This window comes from Rhododendron vialii, chromosome 13a (genome assembly GCF_030253575.1).
Source record: "Rhododendron vialii isolate Sample 1 chromosome 13a, ASM3025357v1".
Taxonomy (NCBI): Eukaryota; Viridiplantae; Streptophyta; class Magnoliopsida; order Ericales; family Ericaceae; genus Rhododendron; species Rhododendron vialii.
Genome location: NC_080569.1, coordinates 4664760 through 4683226, shown reverse-complemented (window position 1 = coordinate 4683226; position 18467 = coordinate 4664760). Strand labels below are relative to the sequence as shown.

Here is an 18467-nt window from a genome sequence, read left to right as displayed (position 1 = left end):
TATCCGCGGAGAGGAGCCAATACAAGTTTTGTGTGCCAATGGAAACCCGGGACGGCGGAACCATTGTGAGGATACTCGGGAGTCCGGAACGGCGGAACCGAGGTTGGGTGTGTAGCTTGGTTATCCGCGGTACGGAGCCAATGCAAATGATTTTAAAAAGGTTGGGTGTGTAGCTTGGTTATCCGCGGTACGGAGCCAATGCAATTGTTTTTGTGTTAAACAAATGGTTTTTGAAAGATTGTTTTGTAAATGAAAATGTTGACACGGTCTACGATGAGTCGCGTAGGAGAAACACGAAACTCTTGGACACCAACGATAGTTGATTAACGAATGTGGATGTGTCATTGTTAGCTGCGTATATATGTATCATGTGGAAATCGATGTGTTATTTCCTGTTGTTTGTAAGTATGGGTTAGCGGGTATGGGATTACTCTGCTGAGCTTTGTAGCTCACGGTGTTGCCTTTTTGGTGACCCTGACATATTATATCGGTGGTGACGCTGGTATAATGTGTCAGATTTTGTAGATAATCAAGATAAGCAGTTCACCGTGGAGGCTTTTGGAGCGGAGGAGCTGGCTAGGATGGAGAAGAAGGAGGAGCTGTAGTTAGTAACCTTAGAACCCCCTTCATTTGTGTAAATATTGAACTCTTGTGAGAGTATTTGTTGTAATAAGAGCCAGACTCTATTTTTGAGGTTTTCAATAAAATGTCCTTTTAACGTACCCAAAATTCGGGGCGTTACAGATGCTCTTGTTTATGCTATTTTGGCACTTCAGTCTTCAAGTTTCAAGTTTGGTAACTGCATATGCTGGGAATCGATTTTTTTTGCTCTATTTTTGAGAGTTCTTAATGCTCTAATGCTCTTATTTGTTTGAAACTGTTTTCATTTCAATTTGATTTGTAATGCACTATAGCAGTTGCTATGTGACTGTTTTAATTTAAATTTGGTTGGTAATAGCACTATGGTAGCAGATGTCACTATTTTCATTTCGATTTGGTTTGTAATAACACTATCGCAGCAACTGTGGTTGTTTTCCTTGGCATTTGGTTTGTAATGACAGCCTAGATTTTTTTTTTCTTGAATTTGGTTTTATAGTTTGTATTTTGTAATGGCAGGTGACCTTTTTCTTTTCTTTTTTTTTAAGTTTTGAAATCTTTGGATCCCTGATTCCCCGTTTGGGGCGGGGATGGAGAGTAAAAATAAATCACCAATGGGGATTGGGGCGGGGATGGGGAGGGATTTGGGTTCGAGGATCGGAGATAGTGGTATCCACCGCCGACCCTCCCCATTGCCATCCCTACCCGCGAGAGACTACATTTTTTCCCAAGACCCAGAGGTACAAGAGGGACACATGTCGGGATTTTATAGGAATGCCGTCATGGGCCTGATCTAGGCCTAGGTACCCTATAAATTAAATACCCCTGACATTCCCCCTGATTTGACAGAGTTGACTTTTTCTGGAGAGAGAAAGTGGTGAACACTGAATTTGAGGAAGGAGAAGGAGAACATTCTTCCCTAGAGAAAAGGTGATCTCATCCGATCAATCTAGGAAAAGCCAATTACTGCTCCCGCGGAAGAAACAAGGGACGTGCTGCCTTTGTCTCTTCTGTATCTCTTACTCCTCTCACTCCTCAAGATTGCTCCTCCTAACTCCCCACTGATCATCAACCAATTGCAACTCTCCGGCTCACGCGCAAACACACCTTCGTGGAACCCCAACCTACAACTATATACTGAACAAACTAGAGTCTAGACAACATCATCTCAGGAAGTTTAGGACAATGAAGAAGTAAATTCTTACCACATTCTCAGCTTCCAGTAGGACTATTAGGACTTCTACATTGTAGTTCTTTCCTTTTTGCAATTTTCCTGGCCCAGGCATCGTCTTTGACAGTGAAACATCAGATCCCTACATTTTTGTCCTCATTACCCTTCGCCGTGGGAGGTTTAATGGGTTAACTGTACTTGAAGCAACATAGCCAGATCAACGTGGGAAAGTGGAGAATCCTATTCTGCAATAAATAAGTTCCGTGAAGCGAAAATAAAAAATGCTGAAGCCAGACATGAGGGTAGAGTCGTCAGCCAGAGAAATGGAGTACATGTCTATGAAATGCAGTAATGCAGAGGCATCATATATATTTTCCTGATATGAAAGCAGATTTCAAATTAAAAAACACGCCATCTGTGAGACCAGGTAATAAAAGCTGTTTATACAACAGCAAATCACCATAATGCACAACTAAAGACGTCACGCCCATAAAGAAAGAACGGCTTATTAGTAGTATTTCCATGACTGGCTATCTTCATTGTTATGGAGATTCATGTAGGCAATAGTAAGAAGTCTAAGAATTAGGTCCATGAGAGTAAGAGCTCTCTTTCAATTATTGCCAATCGGTTTAAGCAAATAGAGCTAGAAAAGAAATAGAGTTGGAACTGATATCCACATCATCTGGGCAGTCAATATTGCAGATAGGAAGAAAATTTTCACTCTGTATTACGCTTTTACTCAAAAGATTTCTCCAGCTAGCCATGCAGCTGACCAGATAAGCATCACTTACCATCACAAGCTAAAAACCAACTGGGCCGCACCTGTAGAGGAGCGATCTTAATCAAACAGGACACATAAAAGAGGTATCGGAAGCATCAAATGTATATCCATCATTATAATATATATCTTCTTCAGTTCTGAGCCAGTTTGAACCGTCGAGCAGCACAGGGGTGGACATCTATTTGTCTATGGGTATCCAGGAATTAGTGGAACAAGACACATAAAGGAGGTATCGGAAGCATCAAATGTATATCCTTTCGCCATCATCGTAATATATATCTTCTTCAGTTCTGAGCCAGCTTGAACTGTCGAGCAGCACAGGGGTTGACATCTCTTTCTCTATAGGTATCCAGGAATTAGTGGAAAAACATTCGTGATTGTTAAGCGTGTCTTCGGAAAAATGAGGAATGATTTGACTGTGGTTCGAGCTATAAAAGCAATCCTCATGCTGCTCTTCTGTAAGAAGATAAGAACATGGACTTTCCTTTGAAAGAGACTGAGAACCTTCATAAGAAGGCGAATAAAGATCACTGAAGGAACTTATTGATAAATGCATCCATCCTAAATCAAAACCTAGTCCAGAGGGATAGAGGAACGGTTCCATATCACAATGATGCTTCTCACTGAAAACCTTGCTCAAAACCCATTGGTGGTTTAGGGGAGAGAAGGTACTGCTACCGTCACATGTATCATACGTATCACAGTCCTTTAATAGATTATGGCATGTTGGAGTACATGGTAAGGATAGTGGGAAATGCTTCAGCTCTGCCAAAAGAAACTTCTCCTCATTTACGTTAGAGAAAGGGACTGAATGGGGATGTGGTAATGAGGTGAATTGGAAAGGATAGCTGAAAAGGAATGATGATGTGTCCAATTCACTTTCAACAGAACAATTATCCAGACTCTGCTGGTGATCATCCCATGATGCGGCCATTGTGTAATTCATCTCTGCATTCCGCTTAGTAATAGATAAGACTCCTTGATCTTCGCAGCTGTTGACATCCCAACCCAGCAACAAAGTAGATGGCCCTCTTCCATTAACAGATTCATCCATGCTTCGGAAATCATTTAGCCCTTTGATATGTCTTGATGCAGTAGATTCATAATTCTCAACATTAGAACAGAAATACGGATCTTGTATAGTGATCATACTTGGAGTATCACCTTCATAATCGGCTCTAAATTTCTTTTTGCCAAACTGAAAATGACTTCTTGACGCATGTCTGGTTAAGGGAGCGTCACAACCTTTAGTATCCCATTCTGAGGGAACTATCTCTAGATTCTCTGCAGACCTATCGCAAACATCATCTGAATAACACCCATATTCGGTTTCCAAGAGGTCTCTTCGTGGAGTCCAATGACAGTCCTTTTCACCGGTATCTAACTCGGGAAAAGCATATGACAAAAATTTAGTTTCAGTTCTCATTTGCCTTGGCTTTTCATTCCTGCAACACTGGCAAGCAGAACTTTCAGCATAAAATGTAAATAACAAATTAGAGGCTTGCAGACATGTACAAAAGCCAAACATATCATACATTGTTTTCAGCAGTGTCAGGGAACAGTCGATTGATGAGCACAGAAACTAAATCGCACCTGCAAAATTTTCAAATGAGTAAATAACAGGATGTATAAAGAGAATGAAAGAACAGAAAAGCTGCCATGTCTCTTACGAACCCCTCTGAACAGGACTCCTCTGTGTTGGGAAATGAGATATTTGCAACCCACTGATGTAACCTCTTTCTCTTTCCAGAAAAGACTCCATCCAAGCACTCAGTCCCTAAAATTCAGCTTACAATTTATAAGAGTAATGAGGCATAGCATGAACTTGTTACTGCTAAATTATGAAGACAATTTGTATTTTGAGAATCTGAGAAGAGGCTCGTATTGAAGAGAACTTAAACATCTTACAAGTTACAACAAGATTCCAACACCAAGAGTACATAGTTTTCATCTTCCATCCATTTTCTTGACCATGAAGATAGATTATGCGCCTATGACTAAGGTTCTGTGCGGAGTGAGGACATAACCTAGCCGTTAAACAGGTTTATGTTACTCTTGCCGTAACGTTCCAGGATAGATCCTCCCAGACTGTTCAGCATCTATTTCATTCCACTCCTCCCAGCACAATATCTCTCTTACAAAAAAGAAAAAGAAAAAGCGCAATGATGTTTATTTGTAAGAGTGAAACCATAACCCACAACTTTTACTTTCATAGGATTTCTGCTTACTATGTCATGGACTCATGAGACATCTCAAGATGAATGTTTCATTTAGTTCAACAGCTTGCGCACAACTAAGAAAGGTTGTGGATAATATGCATCATGTCCAGAAAGACAAAATTTCAGGTCCACAAAGTATGATGCTTTCCTATGTTACCAGTGATAGTCACCACCAACGGAAACAGCTCAAACAGTGCATTGGCAGACACGGTGACATTTTGACAGCTACTATAATACTCCCTCCGTCCCAAAATGTTTGTCCGGTCCGCAAAACGGGGTATTAAAAATAATACAATTTTTGCAAGAAAAAATCAAAAGTTTTTTAACAACTTACTAGATATCAATGAGTACTTTTAATTTGTGAAAAAAGTTTGAATTTTTTCTTGAAAAAATTGTATTATTTTTATCACTCCGTTTTGCGGACCGGACAATCATTTTGGGACGGAGGGAGTATATCATATAGTGTTTCCATTATATAAGAAAAAATGAGGAATTTCCTGTCCCATACTTCATAATTTTCCAAACTTCAACATAGGTTTAGCCGTAATCATTCTAGTATTGTGATACTCATTCGCGATGGCAAAAAGGTAAAACATTCCGATTGGAGTTAGAATGATGTTGTGATAACCATTTTGTTAGCTCAAAGAAACAATAAAAATTGACAAATGGCGGAAAGAATAGAATATATTCCACTAGAGTAAGGTGCAATTTTAGAAAAGAATAGCGTAGGCCTATTAAATCTAGATTAAGAAGTATGATTGCAAGGAAAAAGGGTCAACCATTTGTATTGGCACACACCGTTTGCATCCGTTATATTCCTTCTAATTTGGTGAGAAAAATCAACGACTTGCATCGACCCATAAAAAGTTTTAAATCTGAAATGTTCATTCAAAATGCACACCTGAAGTCTTTGATGCACCACCAAGGGGTGAGAACAGAAAACTGAGGTCAATAGGTATAACTTTTTCAACGGACAATGGGGATCTCATATCCTTATCGTTACCTTTGTCCACAATGTTAGCTGCCTCTGCATTGTATGATGTTAATAAGAAATCTGATGGTATTATTATAATTGCCTGATCCAACCGCAAAAAATCTTCATTGAAACATTCCAATATACACCAACTGCCACACCTGAATTAGTTGATGCGTTCGCAAGAGGTGAGAGGAACAAAGATTTTGTGATCGGTCTCCTTTTCTCAACGAGAAATGAGGACTTTGAGTTGTCCCGGATGTTTTTGAGCTTCTCGGAGATCCCTGCATGGAAAAATATTTTAGGTTACTATAGAGAAGTGATAGGAATCAGGATAAATTGCTCTCCAATGGACAGCATGTAAAGAACAAAGAAAAAATCTAATAAAGAACAAATCCACAAACTCTTTGACATATAAAGCACCACTCCAAAGCGATTACTTCTGAACCCACCTCTGCTGCAACCACTTGGTTCGAAATTCTTCGATTGGTTCTCCCTTTTTTGTGAAGCATAAGAGTGAGAGCAACCTGCATTCTTCTTTAACTTCTTGAAAAATGCATACTCGGAAGTTTTGGGGGCATTGGCTGCAAGTAATTTTGCATCACACGTTATGCCTAGATAATCGGATATTGAGAGCATCTCCGGTCCTTACTCTTTTAATTGACTTAGAACCAAATTCTACGTAAAATCCCTCTAAACTTACTCCAGTCCTTGATTCAAACCCATACAGGTTTGAATTTTACTTAGATCTTTCACCAAATTAAGGTAGACTCAAATTTCCACTCAAATTCAACAATGCCATTAACGAAGCTTTTACTCAAATACGTGCTTATATTTGGGTTTGTCTTTGCTTGAATTTTTACTCAAATTTGAGTAAAAAAATGAGGAACGGCTGGAGATGCTCTAAAACTAGGGCTGTAAACGAACTGAATCGAGCCGAATATTAAAATGTTCAGATTCGTTCATAAATTTTTTTAGTGAATTTGAGCTCGAGCCGAACTCAATGAAAATTATGACAAGCCGAACTCGAACTGAGCTCGCCTAGATTTAGGTTGAACTGAGCTTGCCTAGATTTAGGTCGAACTCGAGCTTGTTCACGAGCCTTAACGATCCAATAATATCATATTTATGCTCTTATACAGGTCTAAAACTGCAAATAAAAATTTTAGTATGTACATAAATACGTTCATATACATATAAAATGATAAAAACATATACATAAGTAAGTTTTTAGTAATTGCAAACGTTTAGACTAGTACAAGTTTTAAAATTTTCACTATGTAACTATATAAAATCTCCATGATATACATATACTCCAGGTTCGCGAGCCTAATCGAGCCGAATATTACTACGTTCATGTTCGGCTCATTTAGCACACGAATCGAACTAGAATGAGCCTTGAACAGTTCATGAACGGCTCAGTTCATTTACAGCCCTACTCTAAACTACTTTTCATCAGTTCAAAGTTCAAATCCTCATGGATTAACACCATGCATGCAATTCTAAACAAAGAGAATACGAGACAAAATTGAACTAATTAGCTATAAGTGGAAACTTGGATGGAATAAGGTACTCACACGCTGGATCCCGGGTTGGTTCGTTTAGCACAGCAGGTTCATCAGGTCTAACATTTGGTTGACATTCAGAATCAGGATCCATAAACTTCACTCGTTTTGCCCTAATTACATCTACGAGAAGACAAACCACTTCAGTGATCACGAATAGAGAAATCAACCAAAAAATCAGTACATGATTAGTCTCCAGTTGATAAGTAGCCCTGGGTAATTACGAAGGCCGTGAAAAATACTGGTCGTTTAGCTATGTCGGTTCACCGCAATTTTAGGCTTAAATTCACGACAATTATCACTTAAATTCAAAAGCAATCATGCATTACATTAGAGAGAGAGAGAGAGAGAGAGAGAGAGAGAGAGAGAGAGAGAGAGAGAGAGAGAGAGACCTTGGATTTCAACATTGCTTCGAGCTCCATTGAAACCTCTAACCGATGAGCTTCGAATTTTTGGCGGGTCTCTGGTTTTGATTTCGGATCTTCTCCTCATGATGAGTGGATAGAAAGGGCTTGAATACGGATTTTTGAAATCTTATAGTAGTTATATCAGCGCTGGCTATGGCTTCGAGATCTCAGAGTTTCCGGTTACCCGAAGGCCGTTTAGGAGAGGGAGAGGAGTGGACGAAAACAAGAAAATCAATTGGGCGCCAAAATGGCAAGCGGGAGGGATGATGTAATTTGTGCGCGCGCTTTTTGTTTTTTTACTCATAACCGAGATATCCGGGCCAACTTACTCGGAAGAGACTATCACAACAATTCACCGTTATAGCCCTCCACTTAAAATCATGATTTGCTTTAAGGGGGAATCGAACTCTGTTAGCAACCATGTTGCAAGCGGAGATTTGCCCTTGCCACTGGCGCAACCCATGGATGGATTGTGCGCGCATGTTTGAGTGTGTCAAACACAAGTTTGGTCATTTATGAATCAATTCTTGTGCAAGTGCAACCATTTACACAAATATTTTCATAAACACATTCACATATGGGGACTCACACAATACATTTCTAGTATGTGTGAGACCCAAAAAGAAATAAATGTGTTTATGTGCATTTTTGTAGTCGTACAATTTTTCTATATGAATTTATTCGGGTTTTTTTATATGATATTAGGTTTTGTTTCCGCTAAACTACAAACTGTGTACTACAACGTTTTCCTTTTGTCCCTGATCAATTTTTTAAATATAAGCCCAAAAAATGACTTTTTCTTAAATATTTTTTAAAAAAATGGGTAAGGGTCATAATTTTTTACTTTTTCAATTCCTGTCGTCAATACAAACCAATAATACGGTAACATTTTTGCGCAAAACTAACAAACGAAAAAAAAAATGAATAAAGAAAAAAAAATTGTAGTTTATAACTTGTAGTACATTGAGCGGAAACAAAACCTTAATATGTTCGTTGAGTTAAGTGCTACAAGGAGATATCGATATTATTCTACCGGCTCAAACCCAAAACCTCCCAATCCCATAACTCTATGTACGTAGCATTTACTCTTTCAAGATATGGTGACACTGAATTATGTTTCGGAAACTGTTTATGGAATTAACACAATTTTCAACCTACCAATTTACACAATCCAAGAAAACGTTACACCAGGTTTATTAGCTGAGTTAGCAGCCTAGCACACATATTATTTTATTTTTTGTAAATTCGAGGACATTTGTTCAGTGCTTTTCCAAAAATATTGGTTGTTTCGGTTAATTCTCTCGAAAACAAGTTCAAATTCATCTTGACAATTAATAAATGATTCGGATAATACACTACACTTTTATAGCGCACTCCACACTAGGGGCACAGTGGACTGCGGTTCCAGTTCAAAACTACTGGAGTAGTTGTTTTCGGATGGAACTGGGGAAGCATGCATCTTGGCCCAATCCGGGCCGTTTATACTCGGTAATGGAAGGTTCAGATTTTATCTCAGCAACAAATGGATGGACAACTGAGATCTGTTCGGCCGAGACGAAATCTGAGCCGTCCATTGACGAGCATGGACGGCCTGAACTGGGCTAACGCGCATGCTGCTCCCCGGATTCGTTGGAATGACAGCACACTAGCAATACCAATCAGTAGTTCGGCAGTCCCCCTAAACCTGAGAGGCTGAAGTGAACCACTGAGGGGGGTGAGATGGGGGGCTCTAACATTATCCAAAGGAACTGGATATGGTACACACGTGGCAGCATCCCACTGGCCGGGGGAAACACGAATTGACACAGGTTGATCATAGTCCAGAAAAATGATATCCTCCTTAATTGAAAATCTCTCAAATTCTCTCACTTCTTTCAAGCTTTTACTTCCCTTTTTTTTTCTCTGATCCTTTCATAAAAGTACTCTCAATCCATTTCTGTGTGAGAGAATGGCAAGCTGCAGTATGACATCCGCTGCCTCCGGGCTTCTGCTAACCCCTTGCTTCATGACTTCTACAGCAATCTCCTCCAGGGCTAATGTGCTGCAAGCAGCCTCTAACAAGAGCAGCAACAATGGGTCAAGGTTGGTTGTGCGCGCGGCTGAAACGGCGGAGCCACCAGCTCCTGCCGCCGTTAAGCCGCCTCCGATTGGACCCAAGAGAGGCACCAAGGTGAGCTCGATCCGCCTTAAGTAGTTAAATTATTAAAATGCTCATAAAGATGGAAATGTAAAGTGTTGGCTCTTGGCTCCCCACCCCCCCCCTCCACAGGTGAAAATTCTTAGGAAGGAGTCCTACTGGTTCAAGGGCGTCGGATCAGTTGTAGCCGTTGATCAGGTTCCCTCTCCCTCTCTCTTTTTTCCTGTGTGTTCGCATATGATATATATCTCTATCTCTCTGCGTGATTGCGTTGCGTTGATTTTTACGTAAAAAATTGATAATGTGCAGGACCCGAATACTCGATACCCGGTCGTGGTTCGGTTCAACAAAGTGAATTATGCTAATGTATCTACGAACAACTACGCATTGGATGAGATTCAAGAAGTTTAATTGAATGAGTTTGCATTTATTATTTGTGTTTGTAATCCTATAGTTTCTATGTCAATGCCACCATGTTGCAAGCTTGTCCACGAATGTGTATCATATTCCTCCCCCGTCATATTTTGTAGCGTTTTGTTTGATCAGTATTGCAAATGTCTCCAAAAAAAAAAAAAAATTCATAATTGGATGTCCGCGCTAACTTGTGTGTATCTTGACTATTTTCAGAAAGTTGAAATTTATGACCGGGCACACCCTCTGTGGTCTCAAAGTTTGAAGTGTTTGGTCTCCGTGGAATTGGAACATGCAATCTTTCTTATACTTGGCCAAACTCGTTGAGTTTTCAAATGTTTCCTCTTACAAGGAGTAGATGCCGTGACTCCGTCAGGGCTGAGAGAACAACACACGCACTTACAAGTAGCAGCAAAACGATTTACCTTAAATCCTTATTTTTGTTCCCTGTTCTTGTTCTCTTCTTGGAGGAGTTGATCAAGTTGGGAAAAAGTAAAAAGAAAAAGATTGACAAAGGTGAATTACATAAGGATTTAAGTGTTACTTAATATTTTCCAGTCAGACCTTGAAATCAAAATTCTGGGGTTCGCCACAGAATTAACCCTTATAACCGTATGCAAGCTACTCACATCCGTGCATGTGGGGTCGAAATTTCGATAAGCCTCACAACGAGTGGTTTAATTGTTTACTTATACAGTGCCCTCAGAGCACCAACTCAGCATGCTCGTGACATGATGCTGTAAGATAGTTTGATATACATTATTGGGCTCATTTCATAATAGCTTAAGCGATTACTGGTAAAACTTAGCAGATGCCTCCCAGTGACACTCTAGCTTGCAACCGATACACTTAAAAGTTAACGGGCCTTGTGATGACAGTTAAGAAATTAGCAAGTCGAAGCGGCCAACCCATTGGATTTTTTCTTTTTGCATATTCACTAACGTCAATGGAAGGGGATTCCCCAATAGGCCCTGCACAGGTTGTAATGAATCATTAAACGAGCCCAAAGAGAAAAGGACACTGTTTGCAGCTATTAGTTGATTCAGGGTCTGCTTGCAGAAGTGGAATATAAGGGCAGTGGTTTCACTTGATTTTGTTCCAAGACTCACTGGAAATGGTGTTTCTAGGTAGGCTACTACTCGGTTCTAAAACCTATCTGTGGGGAGGCACCTTCTGTGACTCGAATTTGCTAGAGGCTAAGCCTTACTGTTTGGCTACAGGGTCACATTTTTCCATCCTATATCGTCTCCATTCCTTCTCAAATAATGATTAGCTTGTAGTTGGTCTGTATTAGGCTAAAAGCTTCAACTATTTCAAACCCTTACGAGTTTTCAAGTGAGCCTACACAACCGAGGATCATCTAGCAATATCTGTTTCTCGAATCTATTTTCCAACGTTCTAGTTTTCCTTTTGATGTAAATTGGAAGAAGTGAAATATTTGTCATAAGTGTACCAGTGTTTGTCATGTCATGTCAATGTGATCAATTCAGGTAAAGCAGTTAAAATCACCGGTTTCCTTGCCAACGTCTCTCATACTTCAGGGTCCAATTTGATGAAACCATAGATGCATCATTTTGGGTGCCTGAAACCAGCTTTTTTACAAGTATCGCCGGAGTTTAAGGATTACCAAGTCATCGTGTGACTTTGTTGTAGTGGAGTATATGCTTTTGGTGCATCTTTAAACATATTCTAGATTGTTTTACTTGAATGAGATTGTGCAGCCACTGCCCTCCGAGAGCTATTTCCTGCGCGATTATTAGGTCATTTCCACTCCAAAGTCACCATTTACATCAAAAGTTTGAGCATGTGATTGATTGGAACCCCGAACAAACACGTGTACTTGTTTCATAACCTTTGTCTTCCCTTGCTATGGTTAGTAACAATCATCAACAAAAAAAATTTTGTTTCTCCCCTGTCATTTCCTACTTGCTGAATCAATAAGAATTTAGCAGCAATGAAACAACAAAATGGCTGACAACAAGAAATGAGATGGCAAACTAGACATTTTGCGTAGAGATCCAAAACCAACCAGAATTTAGCAGCGATGAAACAACAAAACGGCTGACAACAAGAAATGAGATGGCAAACTAGACATTTTGCGTAGAGATCCAAAACCAACCAGAAACTCTGAGATGGAGCATGACGATTGGAGAAATCGTGTTTCCTTCTCATTGATACGACCATTATAAATGTTTTTGACGTCTTTTTATGCAGGGATTGTGTGGATGAAAGGAGTTCCGTGAACTGGGAATTCTTTCGGACACTTTTGGAAATAGCCAGCTCATCTCAAGATTCTCGAACTAGCTCCCTTTCAAATTAGGCGAAAAGGTAAGTTCCTTTTGACTGTGATTTCTGTTTAATCGTGAGAAAATTGCACATGGCATAAATAGCGCATACGTTGTTACTCGGTTCAATAGGCCAAGATTGGAGATGCACAGATTAGTATTTGTTCGCTAGAGTCAGTCACACTCAACGACAAGTATTACGTGCAGCCATATAGAGTTCAATTTCTTTGAGAAGATATAGAACCAAGGTGGTGGTATATATGGTGGAGACGGGGCCTGTTTCTGACTTATTGGGTCCTACCCATCTGCTGATCTATGTTGATCAGCAAGTTGCTGAGCTGAATGAAGCATTGAATCAGTATTCAGTGGGACATTCCTTGAAAGTAAGTTTCATGGATAGGGAAAGAAAACAATGTGGGGTGACATTCCATCCGTAAATTATACTGGCAATGAACAAGCAGATCCATTAATATGAGAGAGAGAGAGAGAGAGAGAGAGAGAGTCAAGCTGATCACTAGTTGCCATCAAAAACTTGAAATCAGTATCGTTGTAGAACTGAAATGGACCGGACTCAAAACATTCTCCAATTAACTTGACCTTTGGTTACTGAAAAGACTGTCTCTGCCTAACACACGTCACTTGATCTGTTTATTTGGCCGAAAATAGCATCAGATTCAATTGTAAATGTTACTGTGCGCCATGTGAGCGCGTTTGCAACTTTGCATTCGTCCAATGTGAATATGTGATCACATTTCCGGTGTTCGACTAAATTTTTATACATGCAGGAGATATATAATCTCACGGAGTGTGGGATATACAATACCACGAGTGGTGTGGTGTTATTAATCCAATAACCATGCATTCGATGGGATAATATTTCGTTTCACTGTCCGTTCTGTCAAACAAACAGGCCTTCAAAGTATTCGGAAACGTTGCGATAAATTCGAGATCTTTTCATTGACAGAAACTGAATAATTGTACAAAATTTGAAGCTCAAATAGAAAGGGCAGAAATAAGCCTCATCATCCCCAGTATGCAAAATGCCCAAACATTCTAAAACCTTGGGCTTTGGAGAGGGCTGGAACTCTATGCTATCTGTTGTTTCTTTCCTTGTTTTCTACATACATCATCTTTACAACAAAGAATTCAAAAGGGAAAGAAAAAAAAAAGGATCAATTTCCTCCTAAGATGATCAGAACTGCGAAATGCATCGTCGGTGGCCGGAGACTTTTTGCTTCTTCTGATTCAAATCGGTCTTGTAGACATTGCCGATGTCCTGTGCTATTCTCTTGGCATCAAAGGATGCACCAGAGAGCCCTTTTCTTGTGAACCCAACAGCATAGAGACCAGCCTTTCCTTTCCACCCGTTTGGGAATGGCGCCTTCGGGAAGCCGTTTTCCGAGAAGAATTCGCTTTCCTGCACGTATCGAAATCGAAACAAGATCAGTTTTCAGGAAATAAACGGCAAACAAGATTTCCGAAACTGTTTTCCATTTTCAAAAACAGGTTTCTCCGAGGGAATAAACAGAGGAATGGAGCAATTTTCTCACCTGTAGCCAGTAAGGCACATTGCTCCGATATCCGGTAGCCAAAACGACCGAGTCGATTTCGATCTTTTCGCCGTTGACAAGCTCAACCGCGCCACTGGAAAACCTCTTGATTCCGGGAACCACCTTGATGTCGCCGGACCGGATCTTCTGCAAGGCCCCGACGTCCAAAACAGGGGTCTTCCCCTGAGTGTTCTTGAGCTCCAGTGGACCAACTGATGGCCTTTTTAGCCCCCATTTCTCAGTGTTACCCAAAATAAACCACGCCAGAATCAACAGTATCTTGTCTACTAGCCAAAGGGGCAACCACTTCATCATCAACATCGCGAATTCGAATGTCGATTTCCCGAAAACTTCTCTTGGTAATACGTGAGTCTGTGGATCAAAATAGGAGGATACAAGCCATTAGAATCTTTCATTTTATATCCATTCTGATTTCTCTTCATTTTCAAGAAAACATGAGAAAAACAACACAGACGTGCACTTACCGAATTTCGTACCACCATGGATGGCTTGGCATTGTGGTTAGAGAGGTCAAGGGAGACTTCCATGCCGGAATTTCCACAACCCACGACCAGCACTCTCTTTCCGGCGAACTTCTTGCCGGACTTGTACTCACAAGCATGTAAAACCTCGCCTTTAAACTCCTTCAGCCCATCAATCTCCGGCTTTACGCACTCGGCATTCTCCCCCGTCGCCACCACGAGCCACTGGCAAATGTACTCCACCTCGGTGCGGCCGCAGCCGCTGGTGGAAACGGTCTTCACCCGCCACGAACGGCAGGCCTCGTCGTACCTCGCGGATTGGACGCACTCGTTGAACTGCGGGTTGATTCCGAAGCGATTCGCGTAAGTTTCGAGGTAGCTTATGAATTGCTTCTTCGTTGGGTATTCTGGGAAGTCTTCGGGGAATGGGAGGTTTGGGAGCTGGCAGAACTGCTTGGGGAGGTGAAGTTTCAGGCGATCGTAGGTTCTCTTTTGCCATAGTGATGCAATGCAATCTGATTTCTCCAGGACTACAAAGGGAACGCCTTGTTCCCTTAGGCAAGCCCCTACGGCTAGTCCAGACGGCCCGGCTCCTATAATGACTGGGCCATGGACCAAGACACAACGGCGCGGAAAGAAATCGTCGCGACCCAAAAAATTACACATTGTTGGAAAGAATAGGTCGGGTTTTGAGCAGTTGGAGCTCGTTGGAGAATATTGGAGAGAGAGAGAGAGAGAGAGAGAGAGGTTCTTGAGGATTAGGAGATAGTTAGAGAAGTTGTGTTGGAGGGAGATGTGGGGGGTGGGGGTGCTTAAATAGGGGTGTTGGGCAAAGGGAAGTGCATGTGATGGCAGTGGGGAAAGTAAAAAGCTTTTTTTTGAGGGGTCATTCACCAAATCATAAGCTAAAGTCTGCCCTCTATTATTATATATCATCGATCCACTTTATTATATGGTTTCATTTGGGATTGAGCAAGCGATTTTTTATTCCTCTGAGAAAAAAAATTGAAGAGGGCGGCCGTTGCTTATTTATTTTCTAGGGCTAGTTATGCGTTTCCTAGTTCCATGTAGTAGTAGAATTTAAGGAAAGTTATTGCGGTGAACTCCAGTGCACAGATTTTATTCGGATAGAAATGTATTCGGAATCGTTTCTCACGCACGGGTCTTGTAAAGTACCAAAAGATCCATGTACATTGAACGATTTCGGATACATTTGCGTATCGATCTATCGTGCAAGAAAGTTTATACACAGAAGAAGCATTGTTCTGACATAATAAGATAGCGGGAAGAAGTCAATTGAGTGCCTAATAGAAAAAGAAAGTCGATTGAGTAACTGATAGCAACATGAGAACGTGCTAGTAGATGGACGGGTGGTGTTGGTTGCTGAGATGGAAGGGTGGCGTAGTGCACTACAGGACTCCCGGATTTAATATTTTCTTCCGTGGCAAGGAAGGAATGCTGACTCGGATGAGGGCATTGAACCCACGTTAAGGAGAGGAGCCAAATTGGGAGAGGAAGGGATAACGTCACCCACCCACTTCCCCTACTGGAAATTTCTAGGGACCCCAGGCCACAAGCCTCCAGGCATTGGGATTGCGACCTGTAAGGCTGTTTCAAGCCCACTAAAGCCCATTCCTGCCAACCCATCGTGGTTCACTTCTCGTTGGTACCATGTGTGGACCCTATCATACCGAAGCGAGTTCGATTTTGTTCACCCTAAAGTATATGAGTTCAATTTTGTTCATTCCGAAGTATATGCTAGCTTACAAATTTGGTTACAATGGTCTTTTAATAGTCAACATAAAGAGGTTTAATAAAATACATGAAAATAGTCCATGAAAGAGAAATCAATGGTCCAAATTCATTGTTGAGTGAATCTAGACTATTGATTTCTTTTTCTTGGCCATTTTACATTTACGTGTCCACTCAATAGTGAATTTAGACCATTGATTTCCATTATCAATATTTTCCAAACATAAAACCTACTCCTTCCATATTTCTATAAGGCCTCGTTCCGCTAAAATTTTTATTTTTTTAAGTACTTATTTCTTATTTTACAAGATAGGTCATTCTTTCATAATACTTCACATTTAATTCAAAAAATAAGTACTTATTTTAATTAGTGAAACACACTCTAAATCATTACAGAGTAGGTTTTACTGACCCACATTGTCACGTAGATGAACAAGTTCGTATTCAATACTCTATGTTTACTATTTGTTCACACTGTGACTGGGATTATGTAAGTATTGTTATTGTTGTTGTGGTTGTATTATTCACATTGGTTTTTCTATTTTGGGAAACAAATTAACAAGTAGAATACAATTTGACTTTCAACAAAAACTTGCCCAAATCCTTTTTTCTTATCGTGTACCCTCTTTTACTATATTTAGGGTTCTCACACTATTTAGCTGAGACGTTTTTGGTGCTCGGGCCTAATGACTGATACGACGAGGGATCGATTGAAGTCTCTAATTTGAGAAGCGTAGTCCTGATTGGGAAGTGAAGTAGCTTTTGAGATGTATATTTGAATATATTAAGGACTCTAAGTTGAGACACGTACGCGTCGCCGTGATTACGAAGCAAAGTAGGATTTTGAGCTCTTGTTAATAAAAACGAATATGACGGTGATTAGAAAGTGCTAAGATTAACCAGAGGCCGGACTTGCATGCCAATACAGCTTCGTGTTAAAGTCACATAATGCGAATGCATGAACTCGAGCAAAAACTGAAGAGCGAGCGTAAAAAACATTTTTCGAAAATATTCAAAAGTATGTACTATTGGAATTCATGAGAGCGAGAACCGGTAACGGGAGCTAGCGTTATGTATGGTCCTGCACTTGTATATGTGACCTAGCTAGGATTTTTCTAGCTGCATGATCGAGAGGGTTTGAGTTGGAAAGATTCATGTGGGGTTACCCCACACCACACCCCGTGCCACCACCACCACCCACTTGGTGTTATCGAGTGTGAAAATTTTATGGGAAGAAGAGAGAAAGCATGTGCATGAAACCTTGGTTCCCATGAACTTCTCTCCTTTTCATGAAAAGAGTTTTTTGGTAGCTATGATCGAGTTTGGCGCGTCTCTATGCATGGTTTTATTTAGTATTTATTCAAAAAAGGGCTTTGGAATGAGTAGTATCATCTCATCATCATGCTCAAACTATGCTCTAGTTGCCCACCCAATCAAAATTTTGAACTAAAAGAGTAAAGGAATGTTCAAATATATTCTCTCACTCACTATTTTATATCTTTGTCCTTATAATTCTAACTTTTTAGAGAGACGTATAATAATTGCATTTAATATAGAGGCATTTTTCCTCATATTTCCTTTACGCCTTAGACTTTTGGAAAATGATTGGGACACATATGCCATGATGTAGATCCAAACATAACGACTGTGTTTGAAGTCATTCGAAGTGTGTGAGTTTTATATGCATCTTGTGAGATCTATATGCATGCATCGAACAACTTCTACATATGTTAATCGCTCAATAATTACTATACGTCAGTAACATTACTCTTGATCCGGAACATCAAACAACAAAAAGATGAACCACAAATGGAGACTCAAAAATCGATACGGAATGATGTGCACACAGTTATATTTTCAGACTTGAATTTTGCCATTTTCGGTCTTAAATCGCTCATCGATTAGATGGCATGATATTTTAAAAAATATCACTCTCATCACCCTACTAATTCTAGTACTAGAATAAACACGTCCTGCGAAAATTCTCAAAAAATAGCATGTTGTTCTAAAAACAAAGCATCCAAGCGCAACATCCAAAGAGAGAGAGAGAGAGAGAGAGAGAGAGAGAGAGAGAGAGAGAGAGAGAAGTATACGATAAAACCAAAGCCATCCATCATATCCCCATGCATGGTATGAT

At 40.3% G+C, this 18467-nt stretch overlaps 3 protein-coding genes across 5 annotated transcripts; 1 reads left to right on the top strand and 2 right to left on the bottom strand.

The window, feature by feature from the left end:
• Positions 1-1802: 1802 nt before the first annotated feature.
• On the bottom strand, positions 1803-7976 carry LOC131313228 (uncharacterized). Of its 3 annotated transcripts, none has more exons than XR_009196108.1 (9): positions 7699-7976; positions 7319-7429; positions 6194-6325; positions 5903-6025; positions 5670-5795; positions 4224-4326; positions 4085-4142; positions 2560-4002; positions 1803-2013 (listed from the first exon to the last, which is right to left on the bottom strand). XR_009196108.1 is itself a non-coding variant. In XM_058341424.1 (8 exons), exons 1-8 carry the CDS (start codon positions 7796-7798, stop codon positions 2791-2793), a joined length of 1965 nt encoding a protein of 654 aa, XP_058197407.1. In that variant the 5' UTR covers positions 7799-7976; the 3' UTR covers positions 1803-2790. The 3 variants fall into 3 exon arrangements, 1 of the variants encoding a protein (XP_058197407.1); XR_009196109.1 differs by having other exon boundaries at positions 2591-4002; XM_058341424.1 differs by having other exon boundaries at positions 1803-4002.
• A 1422-nt stretch (positions 7977-9398) lies between these two features.
• Positions 9399-10405, top strand: LOC131313230 (photosystem I reaction center subunit IV A, chloroplastic-like). The gene is made up of 3 exons (XM_058341426.1): positions 9399-9883; positions 9983-10048; positions 10160-10405. The coding sequence occupies exons 1-3, from the start codon at positions 9662-9664 to the stop codon at positions 10259-10261; spliced, it is 390 nt and encodes a 129-aa protein (XP_058197409.1). The 5' UTR covers positions 9399-9661; the 3' UTR covers positions 10262-10405.
• A 3073-nt stretch (positions 10406-13478) lies between these two features.
• Positions 13479-15358, bottom strand: LOC131313229 (probable indole-3-pyruvate monooxygenase YUCCA8). The gene is made up of 3 exons (XM_058341425.1): positions 14582-15358; positions 14097-14468; positions 13479-13963 (listed from the first exon to the last, which is right to left on the bottom strand). The coding sequence occupies exons 1-3, from the start codon at positions 15242-15244 to the stop codon at positions 13739-13741; spliced, it is 1260 nt and encodes a 419-aa protein (XP_058197408.1). The 5' UTR covers positions 15245-15358; the 3' UTR covers positions 13479-13738.
• Positions 15359-18467: the final 3109 nt, after the last annotated feature.

Excerpts from the sequence above, each read along its gene's own strand:
- LOC131313230 (XM_058341426.1), top strand. The coding sequence starts at position 9,662 with ATGGCAAGCTGCAGTATGACATCCGCTGCCTCCGGGCTTCTGCTAACC. Across the intron at positions 9,884-9,982 it reads GACCCAAGAGAGGCACCAAG|GTGAAAATTCTTAGGAAGGA; the intron begins GTGAGCTCGATC and ends CCCCCTCCACAG. Across the intron at positions 10,049-10,159 it reads CAGTTGTAGCCGTTGATCAG|GACCCGAATACTCGATACCC; the intron begins GTTCCCTCTCCC and ends GATAATGTGCAG.
- LOC131313229 (XM_058341425.1), bottom strand. The coding sequence starts at position 15,244 with ATGTGTAATTTTTTGGGTCGCGACGATTTCTTTCCGCGCCGTTGTGTC. Across the intron at positions 14,469-14,581 it reads CCATGGTGGTACGAAATTCG|ACTCACGTATTACCAAGAGA; the intron begins GTAAGTGCACGT and ends TTTGATCCACAG. Across the intron at positions 13,964-14,096 it reads ATGTGCCTTACTGGCTACAG|GAAAGCGAATTCTTCTCGGA; the intron begins GTGAGAAAATTG and ends CGATACGTGCAG.
- LOC131313228 (XM_058341424.1), bottom strand. The coding sequence starts at position 7,798 with ATGAGGAGAAGATCCGAAATCAAAACCAGAGACCCGCCAAAAATTCGA. Across the intron at positions 7,430-7,698 it reads AAGCAATGTTGAAATCCAAG|ATGTAATTAGGGCAAAACGA; the intron begins GTCTCTCTCTCT and ends GTCTTCTCGTAG. Across the intron at positions 4,003-4,084 it reads CTGACACTGCTGAAAACAAT|TGTTGCAGGAATGAAAAGCC; the intron begins GTATGATATGTT and ends TCTGCTTGCCAG.